The 15,244-nt window shown below is 60.1% G+C and overlaps 2 protein-coding genes across 2 annotated transcripts; both read left to right on the forward strand.

Moving 5' to 3' along the window:
- Window positions 1-290: 290 nt before the first annotated feature.
- GDI1 (GDP dissociation inhibitor 1) lies at window positions 291-6,662 on the forward strand. Its single transcript, XM_032757847.2, has 11 exons — window positions 291-452; window positions 1,677-1,784; window positions 1,919-2,018; window positions 2,160-2,294; window positions 3,098-3,296; window positions 3,555-3,686; window positions 4,282-4,381; window positions 4,808-4,979; window positions 5,297-5,441; window positions 5,560-5,614; window positions 5,705-6,662. Exons 1-11 carry the CDS (start codon window positions 408-410, stop codon window positions 5,855-5,857), a joined length of 1,344 nt encoding a protein of 447 aa, XP_032613738.1. The 5' UTR covers window positions 291-407; the 3' UTR covers window positions 5,858-6,662.
- A 667-nt stretch (window positions 6,663-7,329) lies between these two features.
- Window positions 7,330-14,733, forward strand: FAM50A (family with sequence similarity 50 member A). The gene is made up of 13 exons (XM_032757849.2): window positions 7,330-7,547; window positions 8,810-8,894; window positions 8,989-9,088; window positions 9,589-9,734; window positions 11,652-11,728; window positions 11,858-11,924; window positions 12,076-12,137; window positions 12,388-12,464; window positions 12,850-12,904; window positions 13,052-13,100; window positions 13,199-13,269; window positions 13,379-13,489; window positions 13,594-14,733. Exons 1-13 carry the CDS (start codon window positions 7,437-7,439, stop codon window positions 13,600-13,602), a joined length of 1,020 nt encoding a protein of 339 aa, XP_032613740.1. The 5' UTR covers window positions 7,330-7,436; the 3' UTR covers window positions 13,603-14,733.
- The last annotated feature ends 511 nt before the right edge of the window (window positions 14,734-15,244 follow it).

Genomic DNA, 15,244 nt, shown 5'->3' on the forward strand with positions numbered 1-15,244 from the left:
GGGGCGGGGAGGGGCGGGGCGCGGCGGGTGGGGCGGGGCGCGCGCGGCTCCCGCGCACGGATCCTTCCCGGGCCGCATCACCGGCCACCGGCCCTCCCCGCCCGCCCGCCCGCCCCGCCCCGCGCCTGTCTAGACTCTCGGCGAGCAGCGTCGCCCGCGGAGCCGCGCTGGTGCTGTGGCCCCGGCCCTGGCAGCCCTCCCGGGAGGCGAGCCGGGGAGGCGGTGGCCCCTGCCGGGTGCGGCGGTGCCCGGGAAGAGGCGGGACTCTTTGACGCGGCGGAGGGGTCGGGCGGCGGCCGACGCGCCGCCATCTTTGGTCCAGTGCGGTGGCGGCGGCGGTGGCGGCGGCGACTGCTGCGGTGAAGGAGGAGGAGGAGCCGAGCGGGCGCTGGCACCGAGGCCTGACCATGGACGAGGAATACGATGTGATCGTGCTGGGGACCGGCCTCACCGTAAGTGCGGCCCCGGGCGCCCTTGGCCCTGCGTCGTGCCCTCGCCATCCCCCGCGATGATGCGGCCGCCGGCCCATCCTTCGGTCACTGCCATCTTCTGCGCTCCGCTCCCCGAAAAAGCCGGCGCCGTGCCCACCCCGCTGCTCCCCCCGCGACGTCGCCTCTGCTCGTTGCCATGACCCCATCTCCCCGAAGAGGCCCCCTTCCTGGCCGCCTCCTGGGCTACCCGGGTCCAACCCCCGGCGCCCTCCCATCTTCCCTCCCCCTGCCCGCTGGACCGGAAAACGCACCCCCACTCGGCCCGATGCCCCCGACCCCGCCCACCCATCGCCCCCACCCATCACGGCATCCACCCGTCGCCCGCACCCATCGCCCGCCTAGCGTTGCCTCTAAGCGTCCCTTCCCATCTTGCGCTAATCCCGGTGGGGATGAAGTACAAGGACCTGGGGTCAGGAGGCCTCGCCAGAGTTGGCCCTCAGCCCGCCTCCTCATCGTCTTCTGGGGCCAGGGGATCCAGGGAATGTTCCAGAAGGAACAGCAGTGGGGGCAGTAAGCACATTCCCGCAACCCCACCTCGGTTGCCCATGGAGACCTCAGGCTGAGTAGCATCTGCAGCCTTTGTCCTTGGGCTAGTGACAGTGACTGGTGACGGTGTTTATCTTCCCCCTTTCCCCGAAAACCCCGTTGGCCCACTCCCTCAGAGACTCATCTCTCTCGGTCCAGGCCCAGATGCCCCTCCTCAGCGGTAGGGGCTCCTGCTATTTGAAGAAAGAGCAGTCCAGGGTGGGGCCTACAATTTCAAGGACTGTGCTAAGCCTTTCTTTGCCTCCCTTTCGAGTGTCCTTCGCAGTCCAGCTGGGTCCCCTCTGTGCCTCATTGTGTTTTATCGGCCTTTTTGTGCGGCTCTGCGTAGGTAGATGTCTCTTGGCGTGTTGGTACTGGAAGGCCATCCTGTGTCTGCTGGATGCCCTGCCTCCCTCAAAGCCTCCGTTATTTCACTGTCCGCCTTGTGAGGGGGACAGGACTCCTTTGCCCAGCAAGGTTGCAATGGAGAGTGTGGTTGGATGAAGCCATCACCCCAATTTTAGGCGAGGCAACTAGCCAGTGGAGATGGTGGGTGGAAGGAGCTGTCCACTGAGGCAGGTTTGGGTGGGGAACAAATCAGGTCTGCTGGTAGGAGCGGAGGCAGGTGGGAGTGCAGTGGATGGTGTCACCCTCCCCCAGGAATGCATCCTGTCGGGCATCATGTCTGTGAACGGGAAGAAGGTGCTGCACATGGACCGGAACCCCTACTACGGGGGCGAGAGCTCCTCTATCACACCCCTGGAGGAGGTGAGGCTGCCCAGGCCCAAGCCCATCCCTGTTAACCTTTCACATAGCGGCACAGGGTGGAAGTAGCTCCCCAGGTGCCTGGAGCAGGAGGAGGTGGTCCCTGAGGTGTCTCTCTCTCTCCCTTCTGCTTACAGCTGTATAAGCGTTTTCAGTTGCTGGAGGGGCCCCCTGAGTCGATGGGCCGAGGCCGAGACTGGAACGTTGACCTGATTCCCAAATTCCTCATGGCTAACGGTGAGGGACAGGAAGGAGGTATTTTAGGTCGGGGGTGATAGGGAAGACCCGAGGACGGTCAGGCTCCAGAGGAGGCACAGCCAGACCAGCTAGAGCCTCTGGAGAGAGCCGTGCTGATGTTGCCCCTGTGCACCCCCACAGGGCAGCTGGTAAAGATGCTACTGTATACAGAGGTGACTCGCTACCTGGACTTCAAGGTGGTGGAGGGCAGCTTTGTCTACAAGGGGGGCAAGATCTACAAAGTGCCATCCACTGAGACTGAGGCCTTGGCTTCCAGTGAGTGTGGGCCCCCTGAGCCAGAGAAATCATGGGGTGGCAGGGAAGCCAGCTGTCTTTGGGATGGGTGGCTGTCCAGAATGAGGTACCCCCTTGTCCAAAGTCACATTCCCCATGAAGGACCAGAGAGGCCCTTCACTCTGTATTCCTTCTGCCCCATGTCATGCCGCATGGCTGGCTGCCAGGAGGGAGGTCCTCACACAGCAGGGATGTGACTTGGAGGGGAACGGGCCTCCTTTTGAAAGACTTGAGCCTGGCCAGGCGCGGTGGCTCACGCCTGTAATCCCAGCACTTTGGGAGGCTGAGGCGGGTAGATCACTTGAGGTCAGGAGTTCAAGACCAGCCTGGCCAACATGGTGAAACCCTGTCTCATCTCAAAATACGAAAAATTAGCTGGGTGTGGTGGCACGCACCTGTAATCCCAGCTACTCGGGAGGCTGAGGCAAGAGAATGGTTTGAACCCGGGAGGTGGAGGTTGTGGTGAGCCGAGATCTCACCACTGCACTCCAGCCTAGGCGATAGAGCGAAACTCCATCTCAAAAAAAACAAAACAAAACTTGAGCCTTTGGCAGGGCCTCCACTGAATCCTCGAGACATCGCCAAGTGTCTGAGCCAGGAAGGCCCTTAGAGCCCATCCAGGCCAATCCCCTCTTCATCCAGGTGGGGAAACTGAGGCTAAAAAGGGTAGAGAGGTTAACCTAAGGTCACAGGACAGCTGGGCTGGGAGTGGGGGTGCCTGCCCTGCTGGGATGGAGAGTTTTGTGCTGTGTTGGTGCAGAACCTCCTCCCGCCGCCTTCCTTAGATCTGATGGGCATGTTTGAGAAACGGCGCTTCCGCAAGTTCCTGGTGTTTGTGGCAAACTTCGATGAGAATGACCCCAAGACCTTTGAGGGCGTTGACCCTCAGACTACCAGCATGCGTGACGTCTACCGGAAGTTTGATCTGGGCCAGGATGTCATCGATTTCACTGGCCATGCCCTGGCGCTCTACCGCACTGATGAGTGAGGGGAAGCTGGGTGGTGGCAGCCCCCTCGCCCGGCCCACCCCCGCCCTTCCCACACCTGCTTGCTGTCCCCCTGCCCTGCATGTCTCTTGTATTCAGCCACAGGCTCACCTATCACCCTTTCCATTTCCCCCTTGCATTTGATCCTCATCTTCCCCAGGCCATTCAGGGTGGTGGGAAGACTGGCCTGGTACCTGGGTGGGGGTGAGTCAGGGGTGCTGCTATTGGAGCATCTTCCCTAACCCCTGTCCCCCAGCTACCTGGACCAGCCCTGTCTTGAGACCATCAACCGCATCAAGTTGTACAGTGAGTCCCTGGCCCGGTATGGCAAGAGCCCATATTTATACCCGCTCTACGGCTTGGGCGAGCTGCCCCAGGGTTTTGCAAGGTGAGGACGTGGGTTTTTTCAGTTGGCATAGCTGAGTAGGTCTAGGGCCAGGACTAGAGTAGGACTAGGGCCCCTTGAGCATTTCCCTGGTAGTATTTCCTCCTTTCCAATTCGTGGTCTTCATTTACTTCACTCCATGCTTGGGTGATGAGGGCACAACCCCAGTGCACTGAAGTACAGAAGTCTCCACACTTGAAAAACCAAGTCTCCACAAATGCGACTTGCTCAGTTCCCAGCAGCACCAGGACTGGGCCCAGGGTCCCGGAACCTTGAGTCAGGGCTTAGCTGGGAGCTGACCTATCTCCAGAGAGTCCATTCTGGTCCCCCAGGCTGTCTTGGTGCGGAGCACTGCTCCCTCATGCCCCCTCCCACTGGCCCTTGGCAGTGTATTCTGGGTAGAAGCTCCAGAGAGGAAAGAGCCCGCTGAGATGGGGCCAGAGTTCACGGCAGTGACAGAGCTGGGATGAATCCCGGCGTCTCCTGCCTGCTGCCTGCCTGGGGCAGCCTTCTTTGCACCTTGGTGGAGGAACGGTGCAGTGGAATTGGTTCCCGTTTCTCCTGGGAGGGGCCTTCACTGGAGCTACTCTCACCACAGATTGAGTGCCATCTATGGGGGGACATATATGCTGAACAAACCTGTGGATGACATCATCATGGAGAACGGCAAGGTGGTGGGCGTGAAGTCTGAGGGAGAGGTGAGCCTTTCGCGTGCAGTGCAGTCCCATGGTCGAGGCGGGGCTTGGTCACCTCCTCTGTGCTGCCGAGTCTCCTGCTGCACAGCCTCGAGGGTCTTGGAGCTGGGAACTGGGGGTCCAGAAGTCTTCAGAGTCATGACTGTGGGTGAGAGGTCTCTTTCAGAGGCCACATGCCATGTCTGTGGTGCAGAAAGTGTTCTTGTTCACAGTGCCTCTGGGGGGTGGGGCAGGGGCGGGCACCCAGCCCGTGCGTCAAGGCCCACGTCTCTGAGCTGCAGGGTAGGGCCATGCATTCAGGAGGGGCAGTAGTGATGGCTCCGAGGAGTACGTTGTCTGCCAGAGCTGCCTGCCCTTGCTGTGAGCGCAGCCCCACGTCTACCTAAGGGAGGGATGTGACAGGGGCGAGGACTTCTGGTGCCTTCTCAGGTGGCCCGCTGCAAGCAGCTGATCTGTGACCCCAGCTACATCCCGGACCGTGTGCGGAAGGCTGGCCAGGTTATCCGCATCATCTGCATCCTCAGCCACCCCATCAAGAGCACCAACGACGCCAACTCCTGCCAGATCATCATCCCCCAGAACCAGGTCAACAGGAAGTCAGGTGGGCCGGGCGCCGGCACAGCTTCCTTCAGGGTGTTCTCTTTGGGGTTACTCTTCTTCTCCCCATCAGTGTCGGAGCTCCCTGCCTTACCTCTCTGTGGAAAAAATTTGACCCACATTGTAGCCACCACAACTTGGACCCCTAGGGTTTGGGTGGCCTGGACTCTTCCCCTCTGGGAGGGTGGCGGCTTGGATGCTACTTGCTCTGCGGGGCTGGGAAGGGGCAGTTGGGCCAGACTTGTGTCCAGCCACTGGAACCCCTCTCTGCGCGTGGCCAGCGCCTCTGGCCTGAGTTGACAGAGCTCTTCCTGTGGCCAGACATCTACGTGTGCATGATCTCGTATGCACACAACGTGGCGGCCCAGGGCAAGTACATAGCTATTGCCAGCACTACTGTGGAGACCACGGACCCCGAAAAGGAGGTGGAGCCAGCTCTGGAGCTGTTGGAGCCCATTGACCAGAAGTGAGGGACTGGGCTGAGCCCAAGCGGGAGAGGGAGGGAGCCCAGCAGCTGGGCTTGGGGACCAGGAAGGGCATGGCCCGTTTCGAGGCCTGTCCCCTCCCCTCTGTCTGCCCCTCAGGTTTGTGGCTATCAGTGACTTGTATGAGCCCATCGATGATGGTTGTGAGAGCCAGGTAAGCAGCTTGTCCCAGCCCTGGCTCCTGGCTGCCTGCCCAGGGCACCTGCCTGACTCACCCTGGGCGCTGGGCTCTGGCTGTTTCCAGGTGTTCTGTTCCTGCTCCTACGATGCCACCACACACTTTGAGACAACCTGCAACGACATCAAAGACATCTACAAACGCATGGCTGGCACGGCCTTTGACTTTGAGAACATGAAGCGCAAACAGAACGACGTCTTTGGAGAAGCTGAGCAGTGATTGTGGCCGCCCCCAGCCCCTGCTGCCCCAGCCTATGTCTGTTCTCCTCGAGGGCTCCAGCATCCTCTGCTTCCCCCACCACGTTCCCATCACCCACCTCATTGATCCACTGACCAAATCCTTAACCCTAGCGATGGTTTGGGAGATGGGGGGTTGGATAGCATCCTCTTTCTTGGCCCTTCCTTATCCTAGGAAAAGAGGGTTCCTCTCCTTGTGTGTGTCTCTTCCCCCCACCCCTAATTCTTCTGCTCTGTTTGGGAAGACGTGGAGGAAAAGGTGACTTCTGCCCCCACCGCTCTTACCCCCACTGTAGTGGCCTTTGGAGATGCCCCCACCTTCCCCCACCAACTCTTGCGTGTTGGAGAGGAGGGGCCCTCCCAGCACAAAGTTGCATTCCTCCCCCCTAATTTATTCTAATTTATTAACTTCGACCCACCCTTTCTGAGCCTGCAGCCTTCCCGTGTGGCCTGAGGGCTGTAGAGTGAGCTGCCCCAGCCCCTCCCAGCCCTTGCCCAGCCTGGGGGAGCGGGGAAGGCTTGGGCGTGGCCCCGTTGGAGGTTGATTTGCGTTGCTGTTTTGTTTCTTGTCTTTGTGTTTATGTTATGTGGTACTTGCTGAGAGTAAAGAAATGTGAGCAAAGCAGAAGGAGGTGGGAAAATGGACCCAAACCCCAGTGTGCCGTGCCCCATGCCTTTCCTTTAGTGGTGGGAAACCCTTATCTTGCAAAGTGAATGTGTCCCCTTCCCCACCCTCTAGTGTATTTCACAGAAAACAAAACCTCCCAATAAAACGGTTGAAACCTGAATCTCTGGATCTTGACGGTTATCTCCCAAAAGCTGGGTACCTGGCAGGGCTTTGGCTGCCTGGGTTGGGGCTCTGGCTTAGCTTCACTGGACTGTAAAAGGTGGCATTCTTCACCAGGGAATTCCTCACCCAGAGCACACTGGGGCCAAATTGACTTAAAGCTTAAGGCTACCCAGTGAGTTAATGCTGGCACCAAGACTGCAGCCCTCAGTGCTCAATGCAGGGGGAGTGTGGTGAGGGGCGGGTGTCAACGTGGAGGAAGCAGAGGGAGCTGGGGTCCTGGCCTCTGGCTTGAAAGGAGAGGGCAGAGGGGACCAGGGGCCAGCCTTGGATGGGATTCTAAGTGAAGCAGGGAGACGGGTGCCAATTTTCGGCTTAATGCGGGGGAACTAGGACAGCAAGGGGACCAGCGTTGGGGCCAACAGGAGGAATTAGAGGGACTAGGGGCCCAGCCTTGGCTCGGGTTAAACGTCGAGGCAGCGCGAGGGGCTGGGGAATTCAGCCTCCGGGGTCCACAGGAGCCGGCGGTGGGGCTGGGGCGGGAGTCCACGCAGGACCAGGGGCAGTCTCCGGCGGGGCGGGCGGCGGTCACGCTCCGGGCCAGCTGGCGCGCGGCGGGGCGGGGCATCCGTGCGTCTCCTGGTGGCTGACGTCACGGCGCGGGCGTCAGCTGACTGTTCGGCCGCCACTGCCGCTGCCGCCGCCGCCGCTGCCGCTGACGCCGAGACCCGGCTGGGCCGCTGTCGCTGTCGCCGCCGCCGCCGCCGCCGCTGCCATGGCTCAATACAAGGGCGCCGCAAGCGAGGCCGGCCGCGCCATGCACCTGATGAAGAAGCGGGAGAAGCAGCGCGAGCAGATGGAGCAGATGAAGCAGCGCATCGCGGAGGTGCGAGCCGGGGAGCCTCGGAGCATGCGCGCTGTCCAGGTCCCCTGGCGGCCCCGCGCCACGCCGGATCCGGCCCTGGAAGCCCTGGGGCGGTGGCCACGGAGCGCGGGCGGCGTGCCGGGGCGGGCCCCTGGCTCGCTGACTTCCAGCAGGGCACAGAAGCAAGCCGGCGACAGTCTCATCTGTAAAATGGGCCCAGAGCCGGGCGTTCTCCGAGGCTGAGGCCACTAGCCGGTGACCGGCCTCCGGCAGGAGGGAGCCGAGCCAGTGTTTCTGTTGGGAGGCACGGCGGGGACGAGCCTCTCGTCGCCTCGCCTGGGCACCCAGCGTCCTGGCTCTGGCCCCTCGGCCCTCAGAGCCAGGCCTCTGCCCTGGTCCTATGGACACTGGGCAGGGCGGTTCCCCTTCCCCTGGAGAGGCGCGGGGAGGCCTGAGCCAGACCTGGCCAGTCCACTGGCCAGGAGGCTCCTTCCAGAACCCCTTGCACCTGTGAGGCAGGCACGAACCTCCCGGGCGCCAGCGGTTCACTCGCTGCTTCCGTGAGTGGCCCGTGATGGTGGTGGTCAGGGAAGGAGCGTGGAGGAGCTTGATCCTTTTGGGGAGACTCACTCATCAGGACTCGGGGCTCCAGGGGAGAGAGCAGGCTCCTGCCTGGGGAACTGGGGAAGCCTGGCCAGAGGAGCCTTGAAACACCAAGTCCTCATGCCCTGGCCCCACTGTCTGAGCCTGGGTGCCCAGCAAGCAGAAGGTGTATTTCTCTGCCAGCCACCTTCTTGGGAGGCCACTGGTCAGCGAGGGCTTGACATGGTACCAAGTGGGTTGGAGCTGGGGCCAAAGAGAGGCCTCCTGGGAAGCTGTTGATGACATTCTGGGGCCTGGAGGGAGGAAAATCACTCAGGGAGGGGCCAGGCCCTCAGCCACTCTGTTCTTGTTTGCCCTCTCCTCATACCCCTTGGCTTGGGTCTCCGAAGCTTCAGCTTAAAGGCTGGAGATGAAAAGGCCAAAGGTCAGTAGGGTCGGTGGCTTCAGGCTGCTGAGGGACCTGTGATCCCCAGCAGGAGACCTGAAGAGCCAGAGCAGCTCAGGGATGGAAACGGCCCCGTTTGGCACTCTTAGCATTTGAAGAGCCCCACCCAGCCTCATGGAACCTTCCATCGACAAGGGTACAGGGGCAGATTTGGACTATAACCCAGGTCCCTGATGGCCAGCCTGCCATTTCCACAGTGAGGAGTGGCTCTCATGGTGGCTGTCACTCCCCGCAGGAGAACATCATGAAATCCAACATTGACAAGAAGTTCTCTGCGCACTACGATGCGGTGGAGGCAGAGCTCAAGTCCAGCACCGTGGGTGAGCAGGGTGCGGGTGCCCCTCACCCGGGCCCCGGGCCACTCTTCCGCTGGCCCTGTGACTACCTTGCCCCTTGTGCCTCCTTGCTTCAAAGGTCTCGTGACCCTGAATGACATGAAGGCCAAGCAGGAGGCTCTGGTGAAGGAGCGGGAGAAGCAGCTGGCCAAGAAGGAGCAGTCCAAGGAGCTGCAGATGTGGGTCCTCTCGCCGCAGCCCTCAACATGGAACTAGTGCTTACCGGGTCCCGTGGCCGGTCGGGCTCTTTTTGCACCCTGGGGGGGGACCCTGTCTCCTGCTTCGGGACAAGGGTAGCATCTAGCTTGCGATTTGCATTTCTCTCTCCCGCCTCCTCGGGTCCACACTCACGTCTTCTCACCGTGGCAGCTTGTCTTCTTTCTGACCCTCTAAATGCAGTGGGCCCTTTCCCAGCATCCGGTGCCTGAACAGCCTGCATTCTCCCCATTCCTCTCTGTCCTGCAGCCCCTGTGGCCCTCTGTGCTTGCTATTTGTAACAGAGCCCTCGCCCATGAGCTCAAAGTGATCCAGGACAGCAGGACCCATCTGGGGCAATGGGGACCCAGCCTGGGCTGGGCAGGCCCCACATAGGGCACACAGGTGGCTCTGGGTCAAGGAAGGGGCTGGGTCAGGGACAGGAAGGACATGGTGTGTGATGGTGCCACCTGCACCTCGCTAGGAAGCTGGAGAAGCTTCGAGAGAAGGAGCGTAAGAAGGAAGCCAAGCGGAAGATCTCCAGCCTGTCCTTCACCCTGGAGGAGGAAGAAGAGGGCGGCGAGGAGGAAGAGGAGGCGGCCATGTATGAGGAGGAGATGGAAAGGGAAGGTGAGGGGTCCCCAATGTGAGAGGCTGTCAGCAAAGCTGATGCCCTGTCAAGATGGCTCCAAAAGCTGCCCTCCGGAGGCACCACGCACAGTAGACCGGGGAGGGGAGAAGCTGGTCTAGACCAGGCTGGCTGGGCACATTTTCTGTGATGGTGGAAATGTTAGAGTCTGTGCCACCCAGTATGGTGGCCACTTGCCGCAGGTGGCTCATATGACTGGGGCACTATATGGTTAATTCTGTTTGATTTGTTTCAGCGTAAATGTATACAGCCACAGAAATTCCGTGGCTACTAGTCAGACACTGCAGATCTCAGCTGTGAGAACAAGGGGCTGTCAGGGAAAGCTCAGGATGGCTGGGGAGTGAGGGTAAAGCCAGCCTGGCCTCCACGTGTGCCACACACCTGTGCTGTGCCTGGCCAGGGCACATAGGGTGCTGTCCCTCTCCTGGTGGAAGTCACGGGTCACCATGCACTGAAGACACTACTCAGGGTTGCTGCTCTGCTCGGGGCCCACCGGGCTAACCCAGGGGTCAAGGAAGGAGGGGAGGGTTGAGTTAGGGCCTAAGGATGAGGGCAGTTGCATTCGCCAGAGAGGCAGGAGGGGCGACGAGAAAGTACATGCCAGAAGCCCAGCAGAAAAGAGCTTTTCAAAACGTTTGAAGATTGGGAGCAAGTTGTGTCACGGGCCCCTGGAGGGTGTGGTGGCAGTTCTAGAAATTGTGTCGCCCAGGGAATGGCGGAGGGAGAGAAGCGAGGCAGGGGATGGTGCTGTGTGGCTGTGGTAACAGGCTGGGTGCCATGGCTTTGAGGGGAGTGCGGGATTGTAGGGAGGAAGAACCTGCCAGCCACCTGCCATTTGGGTTCCGTGTTCCAGCAGCCACAGTAAAACATAGAAAAAGAAACAAGCAGGATTTCAGTATGACATTGTGTTTAACCCAGTGTATCCAAAATATCACCATCGCGGCAGGCGCGCTAGCTGCAATGCTGGGGTGCTGTGTGCAGCGGGAGCTACTGGTTTGTGTTTGTGTTTTTGTTTTGGTTGTTGTTGTTGTTGTTTTTGAGACTGTCTCCCCGTGGCCCAGGCTGGAGTGCAGAGGCGTGATCACAGCTTACTTCAGCCTTGACCTCCCGAACTCAAGGGACCCTCCCACCTCAGCCACCTGAGTAGCTGGGACTACAGGCGCTTTGTATTTTTTGTAAAGACGGAACCTCGCCATGTTGCCCAAGCTCGTCTCGAACTTGGGAGCTACTGGCGTGGACCGTGCAGGCCTGGGGGAAAGGTTGTCACCCTCACTGTGTGTCACTGGGCTTTTACAAAACACCGCTTGGTGGGCTCTTCCCTCCCTCCACAGGTTCCGTTTGGGGGCCTAGCCACAAGACCCTGACGTCCGTTTTTTTTAAAGCTCTCCACTTGATTCTAATCTGCAACCAGGCTCTAGAATCTCTGCCCTTGAGCATCAGGCTAAAGAGTTTAGATTTGTTCTGTTCTTTTTTTTTTTTTTTTTTTTTTTTTTTGAGATGAGGTCTCACTCTGTTGCCCAGGCTAGAGTGCAGTGGTTTGATCACGGCTCACGGCTCACTGCAGCCCCGATCTCCCAGGCTCAAGCAATCCTCCCACCTCAGCCTCCCAAGTAGCTGGGACTACAGGTGCGCCACCACACCCAGCTGATTTTTTTGAGTTTTAGTAGAGACGAGGTCTTGCTATGTTGCCCATGCTGGTCTCCACCTCCTGGGCTCAAGCGATCCTTCTGCCTCATCCTTCCCAGGTGTTGGGTTGACAAGCGTGAGGCTCTGTGCCCAGCCTAGGCTTGTCTTCTAGATCAGCTGTTCTCAAGGTATGCTTGGGGGACCCTGGGCGTTGGCCATATCAAAATCATTTTTATAATAATGCTATGATACTCGGCTTCCTTTTGTTCCAGAGGCCACCACCAAGAAGAGAAAACTAGGGAAGAACCCAGACGTTGACACAAGCTTCTTGCCTGATCGAGACCGTGAGGTAAACGCTGCCTGGCCCTGACCCCAGCCTCGACTCCAGCCCTGGTGGAGACCCTTGCTCAGGGAGCCAGGCTCTGCGTGCACCCTGAGCAGCCCTGGGCCTCACCCGTCTGCCTGCTCCCTCTCCCAGGAGGAGGAGAATCGGCTTCGGGAAGAGCTGCGGCAGGAGTGGGAAGCCAAGCAGGAGAAGATCAAGAGTGAGTGCTTGCGTAGTCAGACGCTAGGGGCCTGGGCCCAAGGCAGCTTCCCTGTCCACAGTCTCCTGGGTGGTGTGCTGAGCCCCAAGGCTGCTCTCGGTGGGGCGGGGGTGCCTGGGTCTGGAGACCAAGAGGCAGCTCTGCCTTGTAGGCGAGGAGATCGAGATCACCTTCAGCTACTGGGATGGCTCTGGGCACCGGCGGACAGTCAAGGTAGGCAGCGTGCAGCCTGCTTCCTGCTCACCATGGGCCCAGCCTCCCTTAGGTTCCTTCCTGACTTGGGAAGCCCCAGGGACCCTGAGGATAACAGGCTCCAGGGCCTGGCCCCCTGTCTGGGGAGTGAGGCCCAGGCCTGGCCGAGGCTCTGCAGTCTCTGGCAGGGCGCTCTGGGCCTCTGCCTTGTTGAGAGCCCTTCTGCAAGCTTCCGCCTTCCCTTCCCCAACTCCTGGATTCCCGGATGCAGATGAGAAAGGGCAACACCATGCAGCAGTTCCTGCAGAAGGCGCTCGAGATCCTTCGGAAAGACTTCAGTGAGCTGAGGTGTGAGGTGTGCGTGTGTGCTTGGTGGTGTGTGTGGCACCTGTGGCTCCAGCCCAGGTGCCAGACACCCAGTGTGATGTGGGCGTTGCCTGGGCAAGCAAGCAGTGTGCTGGGCACTCTACTCCCAAAAGAGGGGGTCAGGCTCCTCTTCCCTTCCCTCCCACCAGAGAGAGCTTTGCTGAGAGCGCCCTGCCTTGGTTCCGTAGCCCAAAGGTGGAGGGTGCTGGGCGCCAGTCCTGGGCTCACTAAACCATGGAGCTTCCCTCAGAGCCAACTGGCTGCTGCCTCCCAGCCCCAGCACGGGCTCTCCTGGGCTGGCTGCCTCCTCCCTCGCTGGGCAGGGGTGCTGTCGTCTTGCCCACGCCCTCCTGCCTTCCTCCCTCAGGTCCGCGGGGGTGGAGCAGCTCATGTACATCAAGGAGGACTTGATCATCCCGCACGTGAGTCCCTTCAGCCCCAGGACCCGCAGTGGGTGCTGCGCCCTGGGCTTTGGCTCAGGCTGGTGGGGGCAGTGTGCGCAGGCGGTGGGTGTGGGGAGGGGCCGAGGTGGGCCATCAAGGCGCCACTTTCCTGCCCTTGGCTCCCAGCATCACAGCTTCTACGACTTCATCGTCACCAAGGCACGGGGGAAGAGTGGTGAGTGCCCCCGGCCCAGCCGCCCCCATAGCACCTTGCCCCCGATATTGTCACTGGGGCAGCAGCGGGACATTGGGCTGTCTGCTTCTCCCCCGCAGGGCCGCTCTTCAACTTTGATGTTCATGACGATGTGCGGTTGCTCAGTGACGCCACTGTGGAGAAGGATGAGGTACAGCGTAGGGGGCCGTGTGACGGGGAACGGGTGTCCCTGGGCTGTGGAGGAGAAGCCAAGGGAAGGGGAGGTCGGCAGGCGGCCCTGTGCCCTCTTCCTCTCTTAGTCACACGCAGGCAAGGTGGTGCTGAGGAGCTGGTACGAGAAGAACAAGCACATTTTCCCCGCCAGCCGCTGGGAACCCTACGACCCTGAAAAGAAGTGGGACAAGTACACGGTGAGGAGGGGCTGGCAGGGACCCCTCCAAGTTGGGGATGGCAGCCAGCCCCTGCTCACCCCCCGCCTTCCTTGTCTCCTCTGCCCGCGTCGTCCTCACGCCAGATCCGCTGAGCGTCCAGGAGGCTGCGCGGCCCCAGCTCCTAAGCTCCCGGGACTCCAGGCACCCGCTCCCCTGCGACCATGCCAGGCACACTGGGAGGAGGATGGCAGCTGCTCGTGTCCTGCCCCTGGCCCGTCAGTGACTGCTTTATTCTTTTCCAATAAAGAAGTGCACATGTCAGAGCTGGAGCGCCTGCAGTGTGAGAAACCATTTGTGTTCGGACCAAATTCATTTGTCATTTTGACCATTCAAAACTGTACGATTTGGTGGCATTTAGCACATTTGCCATGTTGTGTGATCATCACCTTGATCTGCTTCCAGGACATTCTCATCCCTCCAAAAGGCCCTGTGGCCATGGGCAGGCTCCTCCCCTCACCTCCCCCCACCAGGCTCTCATGTGCTTTCTGTCTCCATGGATTGGCCTGTTCTGGACGTGTCATACGTGCCTGGGGAGTCTGTCACGGTGGCAGCCCCACCATCCCTGAGGTGTCTTTGTGGCACTGTGCTTCTTGACTGTGGGCACCTGTCCTTGGGCGGTGGTGGCTCTGGTGGGTGGGAAGGGGGTTCCTCCCCAGGCCTCTCTCCCAGGCCCTTGGGCTCCTGTTGAGTTTCCCGTAGGGGACGTGGCCATCCTGTGGCCACGAAAACCCACCCTGCCTTCCTTGCTCTGGGCCGTCCCAGCACAGTCGGTCTGCTGTGGTACCCTGCGCTCAACACTTGCCTGCCCTGCCCTAGCTAACCCTGCTCAGACAGCCCTCGGGGCAGGGTCCAGATCGGGGGTAGGTCCAGGACCCCTACTCTGCTACCTCAGCAGCTGGTTCCCCAAGTTCCACTTGGCTAAGCTGAGGCAGGCAGGCCTGGCTCCAGGAGGCTGAGGAAGGCCAGCTGACAGCTCCCTGTTTCCTCCCCTGGCCTGAAGCCAAGAAGAAAGGACAGGGGATAGCCCCTCACTGGCCAGGAGCACCCCAACCCTGGGTCTAGCCTCCCCTTCCTGGCAAATGTGGAGATCTGATGGTACCCAACAATGCAGAGGCCCAGTGTCTCATTCAGCCTGGCCGGAAGTAGCCACCTGACATCACTAGGAATAGAGATGAGAGTGTTTCCTTTCTTTTCTTTTCCTTCCTTCCCTCCCCCCCTCCCTCCCTTCCCTCCCTCCCTCCCCCCTCCCTCCCTCCCTTCCCTCCCTCCCCCCTCCTTCCCTTCCCTCCCTCCTCCTCCTCCCTTCCCTCCCTCCCTCCTTCCCTTCCCTCCCTCCCTCCTCCCCTTCCCTCCCTCCTTTCCTTCCTTTCCTTTCTTCTTTTTTTTTGAGACTGGGTCTCACTCTGTCTCCCAGGCTGGAGTGCAGTGGTGCAATCTCAGCTCGCTGCAGCCGCCACCTCCTGGGCTCAAGTGATCCTCCCGCCTTAGCTTCCTGAGTAGCTGGGACTACAGGCGTGCACCACAACGCCCAGCTATTTTTATTTTATTTTTATGTACATGAAAATTGGAACAGAATTAAAAAAAATTTTTTTTTTTGTAGAGATGGGGTCTTGCTCTGTTGCCCAGGCTGGTCTCGAACTGCTGGGCTCAAGTGATCCTGCCACCTCAGCCTCCCAAATTGCTGGGATTGCAGGTGTGAGCCACTGTGTTTTGCTGAGTAGGCTCTTTGATGCT

This window comes from Hylobates moloch, unplaced genomic scaffold (genome assembly GCF_009828535.3).
Source record: "Hylobates moloch isolate HMO894 unplaced genomic scaffold, HMol_V3 SCAFFOLD_7, whole genome shotgun sequence".
Taxonomy (NCBI): domain Eukaryota; kingdom Metazoa; phylum Chordata; class Mammalia; order Primates; family Hylobatidae; genus Hylobates; species Hylobates moloch.

Excerpts from the sequence above, each read along its gene's own strand:
- GDI1 (XM_032757847.2), top strand. The coding sequence starts at position 408 with ATGGACGAGGAATACGATGTGATCGTGCTGGGGACCGGCCTCACC. Across the intron at positions 1,785-1,918 it reads CTATCACACCCCTGGAGGAG|CTGTATAAGCGTTTTCAGTT; the intron begins GTGAGGCTGCCC and ends TTCTGCTTACAG. Across the intron at positions 5,615-5,704 it reads ATGATGGTTGTGAGAGCCAG|GTGTTCTGTTCCTGCTCCTA; the intron begins GTAAGCAGCTTG and ends GGCTGTTTCCAG.
- FAM50A (XM_032757849.2), top strand. The coding sequence starts at position 7,437 with ATGGCTCAATACAAGGGCGCCGCAAGCGAGGCCGGCCGCGCCATGCAC. Across the intron at positions 9,089-9,588 it reads CAGTCCAAGGAGCTGCAGAT|GAAGCTGGAGAAGCTTCGAG; the intron begins GTGGGTCCTCTC and ends GCACCTCGCTAG. Across the intron at positions 12,138-12,387 it reads GGCACCGGCGGACAGTCAAG|ATGAGAAAGGGCAACACCAT; the intron begins GTAGGCAGCGTG and ends TCCCGGATGCAG.